At 43.0% G+C, this 24,180-nt stretch overlaps 1 protein-coding gene across 1 annotated transcript in view; it reads right to left on the bottom strand.

Annotated features, from left to right (window-relative positions):
- Positions 1 to 24,180, bottom strand: part of Mgam (maltase-glucoamylase) — a 256,817-nt gene that overhangs the window by 184,598 nt on the left and 48,039 nt on the right. Inside the window, exons 22-44 of the mRNA XM_045160081.1 lie at positions 22,616 to 22,704; positions 20,873 to 20,922; positions 20,247 to 20,414; positions 18,336 to 18,488; positions 17,869 to 18,069; positions 15,512 to 15,666; positions 14,382 to 14,550; positions 14,040 to 14,136; positions 13,171 to 13,283; positions 11,938 to 12,063; positions 10,887 to 11,015; positions 10,529 to 10,639; positions 10,163 to 10,225; positions 8,781 to 8,915; positions 7,988 to 8,075; positions 7,088 to 7,226; positions 6,158 to 6,291; positions 5,986 to 6,020; positions 5,781 to 5,897; positions 5,531 to 5,679; positions 4,810 to 4,894; positions 3,929 to 3,985; positions 1,937 to 2,061 (exon numbers count right to left, since the gene is read on the bottom strand). Of these exons, the coding sequence (XP_045016016.1) occupies positions 1,937 to 2,061; positions 3,929 to 3,985; positions 4,810 to 4,894; positions 5,531 to 5,679; positions 5,781 to 5,897; positions 5,986 to 6,020; positions 6,158 to 6,291; positions 7,088 to 7,226; positions 7,988 to 8,075; positions 8,781 to 8,915; positions 10,163 to 10,225; positions 10,529 to 10,639; positions 10,887 to 11,015; positions 11,938 to 12,063; positions 13,171 to 13,283; positions 14,040 to 14,136; positions 14,382 to 14,550; positions 15,512 to 15,666; positions 17,869 to 18,069; positions 18,336 to 18,488; positions 20,247 to 20,414; positions 20,873 to 20,922; positions 22,616 to 22,704 (2,688 nt within the window). The remainder of the gene's footprint in view (positions 1 to 1,936; positions 2,062 to 3,928; positions 3,986 to 4,809; positions 4,895 to 5,530; positions 5,680 to 5,780; positions 5,898 to 5,985; positions 6,021 to 6,157; positions 6,292 to 7,087; positions 7,227 to 7,987; positions 8,076 to 8,780; positions 8,916 to 10,162; positions 10,226 to 10,528; positions 10,640 to 10,886; positions 11,016 to 11,937; positions 12,064 to 13,170; positions 13,284 to 14,039; positions 14,137 to 14,381; positions 14,551 to 15,511; positions 15,667 to 17,868; positions 18,070 to 18,335; positions 18,489 to 20,246; positions 20,415 to 20,872; positions 20,923 to 22,615; positions 22,705 to 24,180) is intronic.

Below are 24,180 nucleotides of genomic sequence, written 5' to 3'. Positions count from 1 at the left end.
GACACAAATCCTTAGGGATCATAGATTTTTTTGCTGAACTTTGACATCAAATTTCAAATGGACAAGGACAGAGGTAAAAATGTCCAGGGCATCTTACTGCAGTATCAATAATGTCACCAGAAAGAAATATCTCAGGCACTAGCAATAAACATCCATGTCGAAGGCCACAATGAGAACCTCAGAATCCCTGCAGTAGCTACAATAAAATCAGAGGGTGCAAGCACTACCCAGAAGACAAATTATTAGAAGAAGAGGAAGTTCTGGACAGCAGTGCTTTGGTGGGTCATTTTAGAGATCAGACTTCAAGGAGAAGACTCAGTTTCCCCTGTTTAAGGATAGTTTTATTCAGAAAGCAGGACATAAAAGATGGTTAATCTATATAATGATAACTGTCTTTATTTATCTTTGCATATTTCTTTGTTTGGGGTTGTTTGCTTGTTTGGTTTTGAGACAAATAGCTCTGGGTATCCAGGGACTGGCTAAGTAGCTGAGGCTGGCCCTACCTCTGGAGTGCTAGGATTACAAGCAGAATAAAACCATACACCGCTAGACATCCCTGTCTAACTTTCTTTTATTTAATGCTTTTTTTTTTTTCCTTTTGAGAGTAAAGCAAACCCTTCTAGTGATCAGTTTTATAACTTAGAACACAACACTACCCAAAAAGCTAGTAACATCAACGGAAATACGGAAGGTGAGAGAAAGAAAGCAATTTAATTTAGACTTTTCTCATTTTGAAGCAGGATAGAAAGAAAAAACTATGATGGCATAGTGGGCAAGTGGGGGGTAAGTGGCTCCTCTTCCCAGCAGTCTGGCTTGCCTTTTCAGCTCACACAGGCAGAAATTTTAAGATTTCACTGATAGTGTTAACAGCAGGTGGCTCAAGGAGACAATATATGTTTTCTTGATGACATCTTTTGAAATACAAAATGTAAATTGTGCTTAATTATGGACACAATGATCTTTAAGTTCCTAGCACTTATCTATCCTTGATTTGAACAACAACTCTCATAAATCAGTCTTGAAACTTCATTTCCATTTCAACGTGAGTGTAGATTACACTGTAAACAAAGTTGGCTAGACCAAAGATGGCTTCCCAAGCAGCCAAATCGCTATGTACACCCATCAGCAAGAAAGTCCACTGTCACTCTCCTGTGATATCTTCTTCCTTTCCCTAAGCAACACTCCCTGAGAAGCCTATTCATGAGCTTTCATTTTTAAAAAATATATATCTTTTATTTATTTATTTGAGAAAGAGTAAGAGGCCACTGCAAATGAACTCCAAATGTATGTGCCACCCTGTGCATCTGCTTACATGGATCCTGGGGAATCTGGGTCCTTAGGCTTTGTAGGAAAGCACCATAACCACTAAGCTATCTCCCCACTCCAAGGTTTTCCTTTTTGAGAGACAAGTTTGGTGTACGTACTGAGCAGTCCGAAGCTGAATAGTTAGGGGAAAAGAAATGAACTGGCATTTGTCATAGTTCATAAAAATTTTATAATTTAAAAAACTAAGGCAACAAGGGAGTCTCAAAGGAAAAGATAGGTTTCCATCCTCCTAAGAAGTACTTGTCTATTATAAGAAAGATAACTATAAGTAAAGAAGTTAATTCAGTAAAATGGGTCCATCAAAGTTGAACACTTCAGTATGGATGGAGTCTATAATCTTGGACCAAAGACATTTAAAGAAAAGGTAGGCAACATAGGGGAAATTTTTTTTTTTTTTGAGTGTGCATTCTCGAACAGCATTTCAAATCAAAACAAAGAAACTGTCCAGTGTGTGAAGAAGAATGAGACCAAGGCTGCAGGAGGATGGAAAGCACACTGCTAGTCTAGAAATGGAGTGAGAGAGGCAAGAGTAGTGAACTGCGGATAGAGTCAGGCCAAGGCAGGGGGGCAACAAGCCTTATGCCAAGCAGAACCTTGCTGCCTCACTCACCTTAAGTAGGTGTTCAGGGCAGGCTTCTGGGTGGCTAGGATGTGTCCCCCACGGACATGAAGGTTAATGTGGTCAAGAGGGGCCGCCAAGGTCCTCCACTGGCCCTTTGCATTGATATCAGCACCCTGTGGGCAGAAGGAGAGAAGGTGAGGAGGGAGAGGACACACACCACTGAGCAATGCATTCGGCGGACATCCCACCCACCTCCCTGAATTTGCATCCGACCAGCTCCTGTTGTCACACTTTGTGTATTCACCACTGTGGTGTGAAGTCTTGTTTTGCTGCTGTAAGACCCTGCAGGAGCCCCTGGCCTTGGGCTTGGTGGGATTGGAGGTAGAGGCCTATAGCATGTATAATCTGAGGTCCTAGTTTAGATCCCAGCCAGCTCACTCTTTCTAAGTCACAGAGAATTGCAGCATGACACTGAGCAATGATTTTCTTTCCTCCACAAGTGCAATTCTAGATATTCTCTTTTTAAAAACAATACTTTTTTAATTATAAAATTTTTTGTTTATTTTTATTTATTTATTTCAGAGTAACAGACAGAGAGAGAAAGAGGCAGGTAGATAGAGAGAGAATGGGCATGCCAGTGCCTCCAGCCACTGCAAACATACTCCAGATGCATGTGCCCCCTTGTGCATCTGGCTTACGTGGCTACTGGGCAATCAGGCCTTGAACTGAGGTCCTTAGGGTTCACAGGCAAGCCCCTACCCACTAAGCCATCTCTCCAGCCCTTTATTTATTTCTTTCTTTCTTTTTTTTTTTTTTTTTTTTTTTGAGGTAGGATTCACTCTAGCCCAGGCTGACCTGGAATTATTTTGTAGACTCAGGCTGGCCTCGAATTCAGAGTGATCATCCTCCTACCTCTGCCTCCCAAGTGCTGAGATTAAAGGTGTACACCACTATGCTTAGCCAAAACTTTTTATTAATAATTTTAACACACATATGCGTATGTATGTATGCATGTATATATGTGTGTGTGTGTGTGTGTGTGTGTGTGTGTGTGTGTGCATATATATATCATAATACCCTCTATCAGTTTTCTGTACTTTGCCCCTATACACACTCTCAAGAACAGGTAATTCAGAAGCAGCCTTACAATGAAGAGCTTCCTTAAGCAATGTGTCCAGGGCTCCTTCCAACTAAACTCTAAAAGGCATCATAGAACATCCACCAAAATGACGGGCCCAGCCTAGGCGCCTGGATTTGGGCATGTAACTCAGTGTTCCGTGCACAGAATGGAGAAAGAACTCCTCTTCTGCGCACCCACCACTTGTGCCCAAACCTACCACAGCCCCACAGATGGGAGGGACTCGCACATTCTTGGCTTCTTGTCCCACTGTATTTCTAGTCTGCTGCTTTCTTCTCCTTTTAACATTAGAATAACGGGTCAGCTCAGAAGAAGACTGCTAGCCTGCACAGAGCTCGATATACATAACACGGAGCACAGAGCTCCCTGTGTTCTTTACAACAAATATCCACACACTACTCAGGTTTGCAAGTCACGCCCCGTGTGGGTGTGTGCGCGTGTGTATGTACAACTGTCTCATAGCTCACTTAGCTTAGATAATATTATGGAGCAATTCTTCACTAAGTATCCACGCTAGAGATACCGACTTTTGACTTTGAAAAAAATGCAGAGAAAAGGTCTGCACTACCAAGAATTTACATGAGCAAAAGAAATAGGAGCCTAGAGCACAATTTCAAGAACTTACTGATAGCTCACCACTGAAAATACTGATGACTTGATGAAAGACATAAGTTCACAGGCAAGGAACATTTCGCGACAAGCCATCAAATGAGATGCTTTGTATGCTACCTCACAACGCTCTCAGTCTCATTCAAGTTAGAAAATTGAGACCACAAGGATTAAAAAGCCTGGTCCAGGGCCACAGAAGGTAAATCCTACACGTGGCATTGGCTATGCCTGCCATCCCAAAAGCTTGGTACTCTTCCATTTCCCAGATTGCATAAACATTAAGAAAAACTTACTGTGTAGTAGTCATACCAGCGGGCTTGAGGGAAATACGCGTTGACATTTCTGACCTTCTGAAATTAAATACAAAGAAGGCGTGGGTGTGGGCATTGCTGTATCGAACAGAGGAACCAGTATGTGGGAGTGAAGGGATGAGATAACAGGGAAGGAATTAGACACATCTAGCTCAGCTTTCTTCATATCTTCATTGCTGGGAAAGCCGCTTTCTCTTCCGCTTTTCCAACAGTAGAGGGTAGCCTACCACAATAAGTGCCCTCCATGAACCCTTTGTGTTACAGGGATTGAAAGAACAAAACAACACATGTGCTTTGCTTATGAAGTTAACCATCTCCTCTGTAAAGAGAGAAATGTACAAGTTTGTCTACGAAGTAAAAGAAAACTGTGAAGGCCCACAATGTGCGAACAATGTCAATTAGCATTTTCATGATCAAAAAGCCTCCTACGAAAAGGAAATAAATAAAGGCTTTTTCTGCCTTCAGGACAACGCATAGAAGGAAGAACTAGCTAGCAGGAGCAAGATGACACATTTCTACGAATAGTTCTGTAAATTTCAGTTAATAACGATAGGCAATTATGAACCTTTCCATGACTGCCTGCACCTGATGGCATATACCATGTTTGAGTTTGTGGATAAGTGATAGCATCCTAAAATCCAGCATGAGGTTCCTTTGTTTCCTTGATTGCTCTATGAACTGGAATTGCTAGGCTGACATTAAAGGAGGGGATAAGGAGGACAAAACACCTTAGATATGAAATTCTGCTAAGAAGGACCAGAAGAAACCACAGCTCAGGATCCCCCTCACACCAGCCTTCTCCCTTGCCTACTCACTCAGCCTGACAGCGGGTACAAACCAACCTCGGGGGCTTCAGTACTCACAGGCTCCAGCACAGGGCTGACCAGGAAGGCAGGACCCAGCAGGAACTGTCTGTCTATCTCCCAAGTGTTTCTGTCAGACACAAACCTGGAAAAGGAAACGAAGGCACTACAAACAGATTCCAATCAGCCCAGGCCAAACCCCTGAAAAAAAAAAAAAAAATCCACAAATTCAATCTCAAGTCAAATGTTCAGCCAGATCACCTCAGCCTTCTTTGTAATTCTCTAGGCTAATCAGGATCATACAAACCCCACACCACGCCACACAATCATGTCCTCCAAATTTCAAAAACAGTTTAGATTTCTTATCTCCTACCAAAAAAAAACAACACGTTTATTTGTCCATTTTAACACATTGGCAGAACAGCTCTGGTCTATCCTACACCCTCTGGAATGAGCTTGCTTATGGCATAAGCACAGTCTGGTGGGGGTCCACATAACAAGACCACTACACAAGACAAGGAGGTCTTCGCAAGGATCGATGCGAAAGACATGCTGTTCTATGTCCCGTCATTTCAAAAATGTTTTAAATCAGTAAGTAACTTTTCAAGCAAGATAAGTGATGTGTATGACAATTTACTTAAAGGAGCAATGAAGTACACACTCTGTAAAGTTGTAACAAAGGTCAACCATGCCTTCCATGTGGAGATGTTTGTATTAACTGTTACACAGTGCAGGGTGAATGAACTATCCAGTGGCCAACACATCCCAGCTAGACACTCACTCGTGGAGAAGCGGCCGCACGACAGTGGTGCCCTCCGTGTGGGCCTTGTGCATCAACGTGTACAGATAGGGCAGCAGGGTGTATCTGGTCTGCATCACACTTCGGGAAATGTTCACAAAGGCATCGTCCCAGGACACAGGGTCTTGTCTCTAACGGAGAAAAAGAAGGACGGTCAGAGCAGGAGCGCACCGCAGAAACTGAGGAAGGGTTTCCAGTGACACCATACAAACGACACAGGCTGGGGTCCTACCCTGGTCCCAATGGTGTTGTGGTTCCTGGAGAAGGGGTAAAAGGCTCCCAGCTGCATCCAGCGAGCACACATCTCATATTCAGCATCTTGAAAGAACCCACAGATATCTGCCCCGGTCTGAAACAACAGGGAATAAATTAGCCTTCGGTGATGTCCGAGAGATGTCGCATCTTCTTGGGGACGAGGAATATGCAAGGATACTCACGTAGGATATGCCAAAGAGGCTGAACTCCATCATGCCTGCAACGAGAACCACAGCTGTGTCAGGACAGCGCTCATGCTCTGACTCCTCCTCCTCCTCCTCCTCCTCCTCCTCCTCCTCCACCGAGGCTCCTAACATCCTCCCTTGCCAGCAGGGTCCCTGAGACCCCACACACCAATGATGGATTTGCCCAGCTGGTCCCACGCAGCCGTGTTGTCTCCCAGCCAGTGTCCCGCCCAGTGGCCAGAAGAGGGGAAGGTGGAGCGCGTGATGACGATCCCTCTCTCTCCTGTCACCTCCTGCACCGCTCTGGTTGGGGGACAGAGACAAGGGGGTGAACTAAAGGCAAGACAAGAGAGGCCAGAGAACTTTGCCCTCAGGAGCTGTGGAGCCTAGGGCCTGGTGACAAATGTCTGCTGCATGAGTGGAAGGAGAATGAAAACCTGAGCCTTTACAAAGGCTCCTGCTGACTGTGGACGTAATAACGACAGCAAGGCCTCCTCATGGTGGTGTGCAGCCCAGTAAGCCAGCCTGCTTTCCTTAAGATAGTAAGTCTTCACATGATCCCGCTCTTTATTTACCCAATGCTTGGTTTTTCTATATTTGAGGAAGAAGAATATCAATTCCTTGACAAGATTTCACATAGAGTACCTAGCATTATACATTGGTCACATAAAGTGGAAGAGTTCATTTCAACAGTCAGCGCATTAGGTTTCCAATGAAAATGGCTATCCCAAAAAATAAGGAACAAAGAATAAATACCAAACACCTAAAATATCACTCACTTTTACGATAAAGAAGTGTCCGGCCCTCCTTTTTAACTCTGCAGTGTTTTGACACATTCACTTGTGTCATAACATCTGGTGTCCCCACCTATGTGCGCTCTTCCTTCTCACTGACTCCACTGTGCTATGGGAAATGGCTCATAGCTCTAAGAAATGGCTACTTGCTCCCACAATGTTTGCTTAATAAGTAAAAATTACTACAAAGCTTTAATTAAGTTATTTTTTAACCCTTAGGATGAAAACTGAAAGGAAAAGCAGGGGAGATACACCCACCACTGGCTCTTCCCACCAATGCTCCCACCTAGACAAGGGAGACTCACTCATAGGTGGGCCTGGTCTGGGACCACCCGTACAGGCTGTGCACGTCATAGTGCCGCACCCGCGAGCCGTCAGGCAGGATCTGCTCGCTCTCCATGCACAGAGTCTTGCTGCTCAGGCCCCTGTCCCTGCCCTCCACGTCTGAGGGAGATGACAAGAGTCAGTGAAGTCCGCCATGACCCACTCAGCCCTCGACCTTTCTCTCAGGGAATGTACTGCGGATATCAAGACTAAATTGAGTTCTGTCTGGTTCTGTCTGTCCTCCCCAGTGGCATAACTGAGCAAAACTCTGAGCTGCAAAGTGTCTTCAAATGCTTTCAACTTATTAACTGGAGAAAATGAGGATGCGGGGACACAGCTGTCAGAGAGCCACGATGGAGTGGGCCCTCGTACTGACTTTTAACATACCAAATACTCCCAATCATTCTTAATGTACTTCTGTGAGGTGCATAGGGTTATTTGTCTCTTACATGTAGAAAATTTACATTTGGTGACGTCTCATTGGCTCTGGAAGGTCATGCAGCTCATACCAAGTATAGTATATGGAGTTACAGACAAGTGACACTCCAATATCCATCCACTCAAGGGAAACTAGAAGCCACTTCATTATTACCATCAGTGGTAAAGACAGCCTGTGTGTGTATGGGGGGGGTTAATTTATCACATCTAAGGCTGTGATAAATTAGCACTGTTGAATGCTTTCTGGACAAATTCAAGAAATTCTCCCAAAGTTACTTGCACATACCCAGTTAGACAAAGAGTTTGACGTGATTTGGGATTGGCCCTATTGGCAGTATCAATGATAAGGGCCGTGCCCTAAGTGATCAGGGTAATCTATGGCTGCTGAGCTCAACTTGCTTCCAGCCACTGCCCTGAAGGTTGAGGAGGTCCAGGGTCCTTACGTGGCATGTAGGGAGGATGGTTCAGAGAAGGATCACTGCATCCAGAAGGAACTGCTCCGTTCACAAAGCTTGAGGGTTCATTCATATCCTACAAATGTCACAGACAGGGCTTACAATTAAACATGCTTACATCTTATCAATGCAGACAGTAGGATGAAGTAAATAGAGCAGTCAGTATACAGTAATCCCTCCACGGAGGAGATCATGAAAGCTGGGGTGCATAGAGCTACAAAGAGTAAATAATCTCTGTAAGATGACTGGTAGATAATTTAAATTTTACTCTCTGGGCAAGAAATGCTTCAAGAAATTTCTATTCATCCCTCTGGAGGTTTTTTTTTAATATTTTTAAATTTATTATTATTTATTTGTTTGAGAGCGACAAACACAGAGAGAAAGACAGATAGAGGGACAGAGAGAGAATGGGCGCGCCAGGGCTTACAGCCACTGCAAACGAACTCCAGACACGTGCGCCCCCTTGTGCATCTGGCTAACGTGGGACCTGGGGAACCAAGCCTTGAACCGGGCTCCTTAGGCTTCACAGGCAAGCGCTTAACTGCTAAGCCATCTCTCCAGCCCCCTCTGGAGGTTTTAAGAAGGCACTTCAGGCAAGGTTCTAAGTCTTAGGTCAAGGAAGTTCTAGGTCTGGTTGTATGATGTACACTGTGACATGTCCAAACTCTCTTTCTAGAATATTTACCATTACCTTACTCAAGATCAGGGGTCCATATGCAAAAATTACAAGCACACACACACACACCTGCGTGTGTGTACAGACATCCACGCGCACACTTACAATCCACATGCCATCAAACTTCAAGCTCTTCTCTGGATTCCGGGGGTTGTTGTAGAGTTCTGCCATCTCCCTCTTCCACCATGTGGCAGTTGAATTGCGGAAAAAGTCTGGGAAGGCCACATAAGCTCTATATTGCTGTGAAAGTAAAATAGAAATTCATTTAGCACAACTGAATACATTTTATAGAAAATAGGTTCTCAGTGAGAACTTAACTCAAGTAAACACTTATACCACAGGGTAGATAGTAACACGATGGACAAAAGCTACATAATGTAATATTCTTGACTTATTAGAAAAACATGAGTGTTAAGGATAAGTCCCAGCATTCAGAAAGCATCCAAATTGTATGGAAAGGTAAATCCGAATTGGTCCTGTGGGCTGTTAAAACCTTAATGTGTAACTGCTATAAATTTGCCTAAAATAATGTTTCTTAACTTATAAATCCATGAACCTTATAGAGTTTCAAGACTACAAGTTCACCTTGCTGATCACACAGACACCAACTTCATCATCAACTAAACCATTAGCACATATCCTGGAAGCTAGTATTTTCTTTGTCTTTCCAAACCTATAATTGATACAAGCCTTGTCCCAAGTGTATAATCATTCTTAAGGAAGAGTTAAAGAAGTTAAGGTCAGGCACCTAATCTCCAGGGGTGCCTTGCACACTTCTAGAGAAGGCTGTTCCAAGATCCTTTCAGAACAACTTACAAAAGTCGTTGTATTGGGTAAACATCTGGACCAGGAGAGCCTGAATACTTTCTGGACCAGGAGGACCATGAATCCAGGTATTCATTCAAGCAACAAATGCTAGTGAAGGTAAGGGAGCCCAGGCAACATGGATCTATTATGAGGAAGAAACTATTCCAGAGAGAGAGAAAATTTATAAAACAAGAATACACCTAAGAGGCAAAATCAAGGGAAAGCAACCTATGGTAGGAGAGCGGATGGGAGTAGGTTTCTATGTGTAAAGACAGAAAAACCTGTCAATGAACCAAAGGCACACAGTCAAAAATATTCCATAGTTAAAAACAAAGATTGGAAACTATTCAAAAAATAGACAAAGAAATCCAAGAACCCCGTTCAGAAGAAAGGTACGTGGTGGTACTATCCAGTTGAAATTTCACAGGCCTTTGGATTTTCACAGCTTTGGATTTGAAATGACCGTTATGACATCCAAAGCCATCAGTACATAATTGAAGCTCACTGAGTCTTAAATCCCAAGGGCAATAACACCGACTTCGCGACTGGAAGTAAAACATTGCCACAGATAAAATGATGGTCACAGAAACTAGCAGGAAGCGCATTGTTCCTGTTTCTTATTGGTTGCCTATTTCCAATGTATAGGCACCACTAATGTGCTAAGCATAAGAATTACTGACCTCCACTTGACTGTCCCAGTCTAGAGAGCTGTCCACAGTTATATTAGGGTAATCAGGCCAGACCTGTGGAGAGAAAAAGTTCAACAGAAATGTCCTAGACATTTTCCCATACAGACAATTTCCTAAGAAACTACTGGCCACATGCTTACGGCTAAGAAACTTTCATTGCCATATAGAAGTGCCCTAAAGAAAAGTGAATTCCACAAAGCCATTATCTGCATTGACAGCTGTTGATTGAACGGTGGGAACTACAACCTCAGAGAACAAATGCAAATGGACAAAGTCAACATGCACTTACGCACTAACACTAACTGGCAGTGGGCCTGGCCCACAGTGAGGATTACTGCACTACTATCTGGATCTTACCTTTCCCCAGACGATGTCTCCACCATTGGGGAACCTGATGAAGACGTCATCCTCCACACCCCGAGTGAAGGCAGGGTAGGGCTGCGTCTCGTTGCCAGAAATGGCTGGATCCTGGAATCGAAGCGCAAAGAAGTATGAGAACTAATGCAACAGACTGACTCACATAAAAGAAGTTTTTGACAGGGAGGTCCCCAGCTTTGCTTTGCATGGTAGAGTCTCTGTGAACCCAGGAAATACACTTCTCCTGTTATGCTTCAGTTTCTCCTCTTGCATCAGAGAGAGGCCGACAGTACAAGGCGATCTCACCAAGGCCCGTTCGTTGTCTCAGACCCTCTCCCACACGGACACAAGGACTGACCAGGATGAGGATGACCCGCATGCCGTCGGCCCTCATGCGGTTGATCAGGTCTGGGAACCCGGAGAACTTGGGGCTGAGGGTGAAGTCCAGCTGCCGCTCCATGTAGTCGATGTCAGAGTACTGCACGTCCTGCGGGGGGACACGGTGGCTGCTGGTGGGGAGATCCCGGGCTCTGGAGGGGAAGGCTCCTCCACCTCCCAGGGGGATTTCCACTGGCTTATTTATGGCCTTTCCAAACCTCTGACACATTTTAGATTGTAATCCTGAGGATATTCATGGAATTTTGAGATTACCACTCAAAATCAAAACAATTATTTCAGTCACAAACAACCATATTAACAAAACACAGAATAAGGGAGGTGACAATGCCTATCTGAAAGGGCAACTGTGAGGATACGACACGGTAAAAGAAAGTGAAACCCACTAACATGAGAAATGGTTGTGGTTGAAGTCCCCCCTGGAGGCTTCCCTGCTGTCAGTGGTTCTCATTTAGAGAAAACTACTGTTAACTAGTTATTCTTAACACAGTATGAACTGTAAGCTATAACAAAACAATGCAAAACAAAAACATGGGATTGCTGTCTAATACTCGATGTTCAGGATAGTCGAACAGCTTTCTCATGGATACAATATGTTGCGTTAATTACTCTGCATGAATTGAACAGTAAGGAATACAACAATAAGTGCAATAAAATTAAATGCTATAGTGAACCATGGGATTAGCTGTGATTACTGGACCCCCTCCTGTCCTCCAATGAAAGTGGTTGATTCTGTGTGTATTTTCCCCATAAATCTAACTCAGCATCCCCGATGCAGCCAATGAGAGGCTAGAAGTGATCAGACACTATGCTGAAGGTCTTGAAAACAGTTGGAGCTGAGAACAAATCTTCACATAAAATAGTCTGCATTGCATTTGGGTTAACTTTTCCTTAACTATGCAAAACTACTGTTGGGAGAATCTTTTATTCTTATGAAAGTGGGGACAAACCAGCACACAATGGCACCTCAGTCAGCTATGACACAAAGCCAGTACATCATGGCATGTACATACGTAGGGTATCTGGGCAGCCACCATGTCATCATATAAGCGGGAGATCTCGGTGTCATTCTCGTATCCGTAGCGACACAGCTGGAACCCCAGGGACCAGTAGGGGACCATCACAGGCCGACCAATCAACTACAAAATAGAAAATGTTAGTGCTTAAGTGGAGAAGGTGGCTGGGAGTGGTACGTAAAGTGAAATTTTCAAGAACATTTTTTCCAGTGCCCAAATTACACAACCAATAAATTCAAATACAGAGGGAAAATGAATTTCCTCTTGGCCAGAGGTCACTCTCTAAATTTCCTTTGGGTTCCTACATATCTAACTTATATATAAAGGACAGAACCCAAAGGCAAAATGCTTGGGTCAGAATACAGTCTCCAGGATCTCCAAGATGTGTGACCTTGGGCAGAGTTAAATAATCTCTTTGTGCTTATTTCTTAGCTTTTGCGTTGAGGGTAACACTAGTCTCTGTCTCATAGTGGTTTTATGAGGACTGACTGACTTCATATTTGTTAAGTGTTCTCAGATGCACGAAGTAATATATGCATCACTAGAAAAGATTTGCCACGGCAATGGTCAATGTCAACATCCTTCCCACCATCATACTTCCATTAGCATCATCACCACCACTATTACCATCAAGACACCTTGAGCATCATGACCCTAGCATAACTTTCAAACCATTGTCACCATGCTACCCCAATAATTTACTCAACTCTCATCACTCCGAGATGGCTACCGATACCAATACCAGGATTACCAAGACTATCACCGCCTCCATCACCCTCATCACTATGACAGCCCTATCCCTCACCACCCTCAACACCACCCTGACTCCACCTCGACCACCTTCATGGCCACTACCTCTCCCCCCATCATTCCTGTCATCCCCTTTGCCATCACTCCCGTGCCCTTCACCAGTCACCACTCCCACCAATGCCACTACCACGGCCATCAAAATTACTATCCCTGCCACCATCGTCACTACCATGCCCATTCCTGCAAGCATCTCCACCCCTAATACCACTAGCCTCACGTGAGCCTCCAATATGGCAGGTTTGCCTGCAGGGCTATGCGTTATCATTTAAGTGTTGTCCAAATGACCTTATTGCTCCTTATTCTATAATATACCTGACGCCTAGAAAAACTACTGTAGTTGTCGTGTGAGTGATAAATACAGGATTTAAAACATGGAATGTGTGATGTTAATATTTGATAACCGAATGAACTCCTTCCTACCTCTGTGTACTGCTGGGTCACAAGCTCCGGAGTTGGCCCCAGGAACACATAAAAGTCCAGAACTCCCCCTATGGTACGGTACGTCAGGGCAGGCAGGGGCTGAAAGGTCACATCTGTGAAAGCAAACGAAATGCAACCCAAGCTATAAATCTTCAGGCTGAGGAATGGACCCTAAAATCTCAACCATCTCTCTCTTCCGTTGCAGACTGCTGAGAGCAGATAGGGGATGCTAGACCCACACGGAACTGAGAAAGGTAAATGACTTCTCCAGGAACCAACCTTGAGTGTCTCCACTGGGCTATGCTTTACAAATTTAGCATAGGTTTCACCATTCTGCACTTCACATTTATTATTACAATTTTGAGTCAAAATAGGTTATGTTTCACAAGAACTGATAAAAGTGCTTCATTCATGTACATATCCTACTTTCCCCAACATCTTAGATAAACATTATATGTTATCAAAACCAGTTTCCATTTGGTTGCACTAGATAAAGTATTCTTAACACCAATATGGATCTTATTTATAGTTCACCAGTTTTTACCTACATGGTTTTCCAGACCCATTACATTTCATACCTTTCCTGTATACCGCAGAAACATTTTTCACACCTTCATTCTCATAAAGTGAGGGCTATAACCTACAGTTTGAAATTACATCAATTTATATAGCTATCTCCCACTAGCTGAGCTCCATGACCACAGACTGGCTTGATTTTACTACTTATTTTTAGGTGATTATTGCAAAAAAAAAAAAAAAAAAAAAAGGTATAGATGACAATTTTGGCATTAGGGGCAGCTAGGACCAATACATTATGAAGTTAAACAAGAATTATTGGCATAGTCACATGAGGTGGAGGTGTGTCCTACCCATGGCATTGCTGTTCAGCAGGAGGACTCCGTGGGCACTGCCATCCTCCTCCAGCCCCAGGTAGTAGGGATGGACACCATAGGAATTCTTCTTGTACTGAGAGTCATGGGACAAGACAGAAGAGGTTAGAAGACTGTGTGTGGAGAAAGACACTCAACAGAAATGAGTCTGGAAACTAGGTCCAGCCTCCTCGGAGAAAGACGTCAGAAACAAGGAGCCTGAGAACGGCCTCCTCATCTGAGAGCAGAACGTGCTGGTCAAGTGCAGTCTGGGGAGGAAGCATGAGGACCCACGGTGAGGTGGAGGGAGGACGAACCCCCCGCCCAGGGCTCTGTCCTTACCCCTGGGGGCTCGTCCCTGGAAAACATGCCCCACGTGTGCCAGTTCAGGTCTTGCCTAAAGGTCCTGTGCTCATTCTCCCCAAAGCCGTAGATGTAGGTGGAGGGCAGGCGGGTGGAGATGCGGATGAACATGTCGTTGAAGGTGAAGCCCAGGAGCTGAGAGTCCCAGCTGCAGCAGGAGAAGGAACGTGCGCCAAGGATCAGCTTCTGCGAGGACCACAGAACCCTGGATCCTGTTCCCAACCCCAGAACCCGAGCATCTTCCTCAAGCTACTTGATTGAAATAACCACAAATGGCCTTGCTAAAGACCTCCCTTCTCCGTCACTCCATCCCTGCTTCCCTTCACTGTCTTCTCTACAATACCAATCCACTGACTCTGACCACTCCTAACCCATCCTGCCCACCTGGTGGTCTGCTTCCTGCATGCCTCCAGGGCTGTGGGGGAAGAGTGGCCGCACCCTATAGTGCACTTGCTCATATTCTTTCTATGAACACACCCCACGAAGCCGTCAGGACTGTTTTGCCCACCTAGCTTCCCATAGCCCAGCTTTGTCTCCCATCCTCACCCCCTCACTCATCTCTGTGGAGTTTCTCTATTGCTTAATATCCCAACACGCCTCCTGTTCCCGGCTTCTTCTGCTGACAGTCCCCCTATTGCAAAGGAGCCTTCTCCCAGAGTTCCTTACAGGACTCTGTCTCTTTGTCTAGGTTCTGTCTCAGATGTCACTGTCTTCGTTTACAGATCTACTGAGACACAGCTATGTCAAAGGCAGCAAATTGATTTACCCACTTTTATTCCCCCAGGGCAATGGTCAGTGTATCACCTTCTTTTTACATTGTAATGTAAACTATCTTCACTTTCATGAGACAAGACACTTCACCAGTCTGTGACCACAGTACCCCATATTCAGAAGGAATCCTAGGAATATGACTTGTATTTACTCCTATCAGGATGGCTTAAGTAATCATTCTTAGGGTGCTAAAGACTTCTAAGAACAGACCTGAAGAAAGCAACCTTCTCAGGAGTCTGGAAATAGCATGATGCTTTCAGCGAGGCTATCTCCAAGGCAAATTTCCTAAGGAATACTTAGGAAAGCAGCAATTCCAAAACAGACCAAGAGCCACTTACATCACGGAGCCTGTACTCTTTCGGCGAATTTCAATGCCAAACAGATTCTTCTTGATGAGGACATCGTAGAGCCGGCTGTCAGGGGTGCCGGATGGAGCACTGGGGACATTGAGAGGGACTGGGACTTCATAGCGTTTGTTGTTGGGATCATAAATCTAGGCCAGAGGAAATTGGTTTTAGGTAAAGGCGGAGATAAAGCCTATGACTTCTGGCATTTTGTCTATCATACAGATGGTGATTATAGTTAACAATATAGTATATACTTCAAAACTACAATGTGTGAAGGCTTGAATGTTATACCAAATACAGATGATTGTGATAACAGATAATCTAAATATATTGAATGATCAATTTACAATGTGCAAGCATCTCTAACTATTGCAGCAGTGCTTTAAATGCGTATAATTACTGTCAGTGAAAAACAGTTCAGGCAAGTACAGTATCTGAGATGTCTGCCCTCAGCATGAGGTCTCAGCATGCTCCACAGAGAATCTGCCTCCTGGGGGCTTTGCCTCCTCCATTCTCACAATACTTGGGGTTTCATTAACATATCAAAAACAATGTGATGTGTAATGGCTAGATCAAATTATTTTCCTCTCATCATTAATGGTTCTATAACAGTTCCTTTTGACACTGGTGCCAACTTGAAAAAGGATCCTGAAGCTGATATTTGTGAATATATGAACTTACTTTGGGGGTGTGTGTATGAGAGCATTGAGGACCTGAAAACTGTAAAACTGAAGAAAATGAACTTTTTATGATAAACAAACATATCATGCAGAGCTGGAGGAGATTGTTTGGCCTGAGTCCAATCCCCCAGCAACCTCGTAAAGCTGGACACAAGGTAGCACATGCACCTGTGATCCCAATATGCCTAAGACAATGGGAGGTGAGGCCAGGAACATGTGAAGCTCACACACCAGCTAATTTGACAGTCATTTACAGTCGGGCAATTTGTTTGCATTGGCAAGAGGTGATGTTTCAAAGAAAGTAGAGCACATCTCAAGTTGTCCCCTGACCGCCACATGAGCACAATAGCACACACGCCCGTACACAAGTAAATAAATATGTTTTAATCATGGACATCCTTGCTGGAAATGAAATATAAATTGATTGAAGATCCATTATGTTACTGTTGATACTGTACTAGGCAATGGGCATATGAGTGGAATAGATCTGGGTTATTATTATGAAATGCTCACAGGCTAACAGGAAAGAGGAGACAGGAAATCAGCGCAGCGAATGTGAACTAAGCAGACTGACTGTGAGACTACAGGGAAGGAGAAACTTTTGAGATCACCATGGTTTCATGGGAGAAACACAGGCTGAGTCTTGAGAGATTTGTAACAGCAAACCAAGCACAGAAATGAAAGCAAGTCTTTCTAGTAAAGAAACATAAAGGTCCCAGATGTTAAGGTGGGCTAAGAGAGGCATAAATATTTTGTAGAGAATTACTGTACAGTTAAGTGGTTAGTAGGCATGCAGTAAGGCTAGAAACCCAATCGAGTTCACCCCAGTGAGGACCTTGTGTAGAAGACTATGACACTAGATGATGTAGCACTCCAGTCCTGGTTGAGACCAGATTCTGAGGAACTCTTTAGGCAAAGCCACTCTGCCTGTCATGAACTCTCTCAAAAACACTGGAGAACGTACTATCTACTAGTCTAGGGAGGAGTTCGATACTACCAAGCTGAAAGGACAAATTCCTAGCTTAAAGAAGCTCCTGAGAATTGTTAGTTCATGCCTAGTTCCTAGATGTAAATAAAATATGGAAGGAAACCATATCACTGCACATTGAAGGCTTTTTCACAGACGCCTCCAATTCAGCATCCCAACCTGGTCTTCTCATCTTCTACCATCCATGCTCAAACCTGTTTAGCTTCCTTGTTAAAACTAACATTACCACCATCTATATACACATGCCAGCTAGGAGCATGGTAGTCAATCATTCCTCAGGCCTCTCCCTCTCTCTCTCTCCCTCTCTCTCATATCCTACTTGCTATCTATGACCAGATCCTGTCATTTTAACCTGTCAGTCTCAAACACATCCGCTGTTCCTCCACCACCTTTCCTGCACCTATTCCAAGGTCATCCATAAATGCCCCACCTTCCCCTCAGTTTCCTCCCATGCTTCTGCTTCTTGTTCCAACCATTTTCCTTCAAGTAGACACACTGATTTTTTTTTTTCAAAATTCGAATTAGGACAGGTCTCACTATGCTACCATAGCTCTCAGGGTTAGGATAATGACTCTAGACTACTGGAGCATGGAAATTGAAACACTAAACTTGTTTCAAGGTTCTGGAACCTAAAACTGAAAATGGACCCATCTATACCTTATTATCCATAGAATGTTTACCTTGAACTGCAGCATTTCATTCTGGTGGTAGGTCACTTGCAGGCGAAGGGGGTTCACAGGTGTGGAGGGGAAGGCATTGCTATAAAGAGAAGCCTTCAAGGAGATGTCAGCTGTGGCCCCATGTGAGTCATATCGAATATTGCTGACAGAGTACAGGTCATTGACAATGTAGCAATGAGGGACTCCAGCAGTGGTGGATGCCTGGAAATTAAAGTCAACAGTTAGTAAATACAAAGATGTATATATCACTGGAAAGTGGCAGAAATTTAAACACCTGACTTCCAATCAGTATATGTATTTAAGACATTCCACTTTTACCTCCACCACCTGCACATCCAGATCAAGCTCATTTGAAGCTCTTCCTTTGCATGGGTTTTACAGATACTCGGGTGGTGGTGCTGTGTTCATGAAACTGTAGGCTATACTTAGGAGATTTTAGAGTACGTGAATGTCTTTGGCATCTTTACCTCCCACACACAGCCACGGGCAGTGCAGTCTGCTTCAGAAACGCCATGCGCATCAGGGTAACAGTCAATTTTCTCCTCATCCCTCATGTTGATGTGCCATTCCACCGTGTATGCGTCTCCCAGTAGAAGACTGATATTTGAGATAGTGGCAACCTGTAAGAGGGGAGAAGTCACAAGGAAAACCATCCTCAAGACAACTTCCTTGTAAGATCTGAAGGGTTTTGTTTTGTTTTCACTAGAATTAAATAGATCAGACTCAACAACATACACAGCATTTCAGTGTAATTCACACAAAGAGAGTTGTAGGGACTGTTTGGTAGTAATGGAAAATTCCATTACTCAATCCAGATCTTCCACATTACACCATAGGAAGAAACAGGTCAAGTAAAATCTGTTTTAAGATGACCTTCATTCATTCCTTTATAGAGCCACATGCCCTCTATTTTTGCCAGCAACGTTCTCCCCAAATTGAGCTATTCTTCTTGTCCTCCACTCCCCAAAGTCATGTTCCCCTTTGGTATGGAGTGCCTAGAGAATAGAGCAGTCAGAATATGTGGCTTGGCCTCTACGTCCCTTTCTCTGGAATCTTAGACAAGTTAGCTTAATTCTTTTGTTCTCAGATTGTCAACTGAGACATTGGAAAGTAGAAAACATCATTATACCTCCTTTCATTACCAACATTCTACCCTCATCTTTTCCCAGATACTTAGATTTGAAGTCTATTTCAAATCCCACTCAAAACTTTAAATACTTAATATTGTTTTCTGCTTTTCTTGTATTTTAAGAGTCTGAAATAGCCTTTGCTATATAAGTTAAGGGATTCAATTATCTGGAGAAATACTGTCACATTTTAGGAAGGAACATCCTTTGGCTCAGTCTCCTCCCAGTCTAAGGCATTCTGTCCTTCCCTGTCCTGCCAATCCCCACTCACCACTCCCACAACCAAGGCCTTCACTCAAGGATTATTGTTATACCCCATAAGAATTAAATCAATTATGACTTCACTTGGTACCTAAGATCCTCCAATATCTAGCAGGATTCAACTTGCCCCAAATGACCCACGTGTACCTCCTTCAGATGGCCTGAAGTTTTCCCTAAACATAACCAACTATATACACATTTATTTCTAACTTCATAGTGTATGTTGCTTCAATATGTGTTATCGGGATAAATTGCCAAGCATCATCAGTATGCCATTGGTAGAAACCTAAATTGACCTAGTCCCATAAATTTGGAAGGTCCTCACAAACCATGCTGACCCAGGAGCTTGGATTCTGGGTGGCCTCAGCACAGGTCAGGGTTAGCTGAGGACAGGGTTCTTCACTGGATTACAAAATCAGAGGAATAGAACAGGAACCATGATAGGGCAGATCTTATTACATCTGCGAGATATTACTTGCTAATCACCACCTAACTCAGTTAATACTCATTGTATAGAATGATCGAGTGCTTTTTAATAAAGTATTTCCTGAGAAGGGATATGTTAGGGAGAAAGACTGTATATTGTATGTCTCAAGAGAGTAACTTTACACTCATGGGATTCCTGTCTCTACCCTCTCACCTTTCTGAACAGCCATCAACTGTCAATCCCTTGCCCACTGATTCCACCCTACACATCCAAGCTCTGTTCTCCCATTGTCCATCCAAACTATTTTTCTAAAAGCAGAGCCAATTTGAGAAAAATCAAATACTGGGGAGAGGGGAACAGAAAAGAGTTTTACAAAGGAGAGATTGGAGTCATGGTTGTTCAGACCATCTCCACATTTTGACTTTCCTTCCCTAAATTCTGACGTCCCCATGAGGACTCAGAAATGCTCCTGTCTTTCAGGAATCCATGTGACCTTAGCAAGAAGTAATACTATGGTGCCATGAAAACTTCTGAAAAGCTTCCTCAACAGAACAAATTCTTACCCTCAGGCTAGGATCATAGGTGACTTGAGGAGACATTGGACCAACGACACCATTCTGTTTCACTGTAACATTGTAAATTTCCTGGGTCCCAAGGATTTTAATCTCCTGAAATGCTAGATTATTAGGATCCTTGTAGGTTGATTTTGAAACAGTGATATCCAAAGCATTCTGCAAAAGAGTAAGCATAATTAAACCTAAAGAAAAGCCTGTGATATGGAGATTCTCTAGTTCTCAAATGCTCCATCCTAGACCAGCAGTACCCTAAATGCCTGCACTCTTTCTCCACCAATGCATGCACATGGAGTACGATTTTATTTGAATAATTCAGTGGGGGATATTAGAATACACAGAGACAGGCTAGAAACCTTCATAGACAAATACTAGCTCCTTTATTGATATCGTTGCCTCATTTTGATAATCATAGTGATGCAAATATTGGAAGTTAAGTCATAAATAGAAGTGTGTTCACTCATATTCAAAACTGCAAATGATATTACAAATATAAGATTATATTTATACACATACAATTATACAGTTATAAACCTAATTATACACATACACTAACACATAGGTGCTAGTGGTCAGACAAAACCCCACAAGAATCATAAAGATATAGTGCTACTCACTTGTGTGGCAAAAAATTCACATAAAATGTAAATGTTGCTGGCCACGGTATCTGTAAGAGAAAAAAGACATGAGACTGGCCTGGCCACCACAGAAGACAAATCTCACCTCCTCTCATTAAACCGGACTCTTCCTTCTGTTTCTGACTGAAAATATGCTTCTATGATTTTGCATTACAACTTTTTTATTTCATACATCCATCAGGAGAAAATTCAGCGGTGTTGTCACCTTTGCTTTTGTGAATAATACCTCAGTGAACATGAGAATGAAAGTATCTCCATGGCATACTTTTCACTTCTAGATCATAGGCAAGTTCTAGTTTTAATATGTTAAGGAACTTCTGTGCTGTCTTCCATCACGGTTTACACATTCACATTTCCACCCGGCCTGTGAGGATTTATTTTATGCTTGGTTGCCTGTCGTCAGTACTGTGTGTGTGTGTGTGTGTGTGTGTGTAAAAGAGTGCCAAGGCCAATGTTGAAGAACCCCTCTTCCACTGTGTTTTCCCTAAACGTTTACATAAAGTCAGCTACCAATTTTTTCACAATAGCTAAATAACAGAAATATTCATCCACAGATGCATGAGAAAAGGACTTATGGTGCATAGGCATGTGGAATACCCTTCAGCCATACAAGAGTGCTTGCAGCCAGGTGTGTGGTGCACGCCTTTAATCCCATACTCAGGAGGCAAAGGTAGGAGAATCACCATGAGTTCGTGGCCATCCTGAGGCTACATAGTGAAATCCAGGTCAGCCTAAGCTAAAGTGAGACCTTACCTCACAAAAAAAAAAAAAAAGGGCTTGCATTGTAACAAACAGACTAACCAGGATCATTTACTAAAAGAAAGAGTCAAACAACAAAAGAGAAAGTTGTGTATGGAATCAAAGCATTTGAACTCATATAAGCAGCAGATAGAACAGAGGTCACCAGGGGCTCACTAGGGAGGGAAATGGGGAGAAGTTGCCAAAAGGTAGATATTCGAGAGAGTTGATAATGTACACCCTACGTTGTAATGCATTAGCAGATTATCATCATGGCACAATACATGTGTGTACTCATTGTTCAATCTTTATATTTATATTTATTCCTAATTACTTTAAATAAGTTTTATAATAGCTACATATTGAAAGCAACAAAATTATGAGCAGTTTCCAAGGCCGTGTACTGTTTTGTCTTCTCCTTTATTCTGTAAAGTTGAAAGTACCCCTTCCAAGTGTTTCCAAGGCAGATATCTCATGATGTCTATTTTCCTAAGTTAGGAACACACACACACACACACACACACAACTTTGCTATGTTGGATCCAGAAAAATAAGTTCAGTGCACGGTTTCATGGCTGCATGGCCAGCTTAGCTGCAGGTCACTAGAAAGTACATGCTCACAGTCTTGCTGACATGAGCCTATTTTTCATGTCATTAATATTTGTTCCTAAGGATTTTAGGAAAAGATATTCATGGTACAGATGAATTACAGAAACAGTCATGAAAATGTCTTCCATGGGTAAATTCACAACAAGGTGACAGTCTGTGAGATATCTCTGCCCCTGGGGAGGACTCCAAGAGACAGAAATGCATCCCCTGTCTGTGGCTTATCCCTCACTGTCCTTGAACAGAGGAACCAGAAGCAGAGCTCTTATCTCAGGGGACATTGTTACTGTGCTTGGTGAGATTACTCCCAGCAGGTGGGAAGGGCCAATGTCAAAGATCCATGTTTGGGAACAACAATCTTCTCTATGCCACACTCACCCTTCGTCTGTCCATCATCCCAGAACAGCTCTCCTTTGGCTTCGTTGTTCTCATCCAGGGCGACAATGAGACCAAGTGGGTTCTTCCGGCTGTGGGAAACAAGATTCACATAAGACACATATCCTTAGGACTCAAAGACGTTTGCCATTTGCGTAAATTTCATGAATGCTCTGTTTTTCTTCCAATACAAAGGCAGTATTGGTAGGCCCTTCTTTCTCTAGCATCAATAATCAATAGGATATGGAATATGCCAAATGTTAGCAATAAATGCCCACGAAGAAGGCAAGAATGCCAGCTCTGGAATTACTGCAGTGGCTACAATACAAACGGTGACTGGAACTTTATCTAGAATACAAAGTATGTGAGGAGAAAAGCCCTGGGCCGTAGTTCTACTAGCCTGGCCATTTTCAAGATCCTATTCCCAAGAGAATGTCAACTAGGATGAAAGAAACACACTTCTGCTAAGGTTGTTTTGCTCAGAAACAAACACATGCAATAAGTTCGATCTATATAACGCCACTTTCCTTCTTTGATTACTTATTATTGTGTTTTGAGAGGAAAGCCAAACATTGTTATTCTGTTCTTTATAATCTATGACAGGTAGATTATAGAAATGGTGAAATAGAGGATGTAGAAAAAGAAGAGAAAAAGAAAGGGATTTCACTTGGTTGGTTTTCATCTTGTCACTCCTCTGGACTACCGCCCAATCCCACGCTCCTCTTTACAGGCCCTTATGGGTCATATTGTATTCCTTTTTAGTTCATACTCTAGGTTCCATATCAATGTAATCACCTGCTCTCCTTTACAGTACAGAAATTGATCTGCTATTACTCATCAGCCTGTGAGATACAAAGATGAGTAACTCACAAGCCCACACTCTTTGATGCCACATATCTTCAGCAATACTAGACATGTTCACCAAATAATCAGAGCAGGAAAGGATAGGGGCACAGAAGTTTACGTACCATAAGAGTCTCTAATGACACTTCCAGAAGTATGCTGGATTACCAGAACTCACCTACTGAAATACTACTTGATCACAGATAAATTTCAGCACTAGTTACTATTTTAAAACATCTTAGGTTTGCAAGGAAACAGAGGATATAACCAGCAGCCCGAAGAGGCAAGAGGAAAACTAAACAGTGAGCCTTAATCGCATGGATGCCCAGCAAACTCGACCTAGAATTTCCCTTTGCAGAGGCTTAAAGGGCCACTATTCCTGGTGATCCAAGCTGGGCAAGATGAGCCTCCAATCCACATCCTTGAAGGGGGTTGGCATGACAGATACTAAGTTGGCAAAAGTCGCAGGATTCAACCACAGAGAAGAAAAACCACCTCTGGAGGAAGAAGGTTTACAATTGTGTCTTGGTATTACTATAAGCCTAAGAATTCAACAGAAGTAAGAAACGACAGATGTATATTCCTCTGAAGACTACAGCTGATCAAATTATCAGGTGAAACATAACTCTGATTGAAATGTTTAATAATAATAAGGTAGAAAGAGAAAATCCTCTAGCAAAATTAAAAAATAAAATAAAAGTAACAATGTTAAACCAGGAATTTGA

Source organism: Jaculus jaculus, chromosome 10, assembly GCF_020740685.1.
Source record: "Jaculus jaculus isolate mJacJac1 chromosome 10, mJacJac1.mat.Y.cur, whole genome shotgun sequence".
Taxonomy (NCBI): Eukaryota; Metazoa; Chordata; class Mammalia; order Rodentia; family Dipodidae; genus Jaculus; species Jaculus jaculus.
Note: the sequence above shows the minus strand (reverse complement) of the source record. Positions and strands in the feature narration are given on the sequence as shown.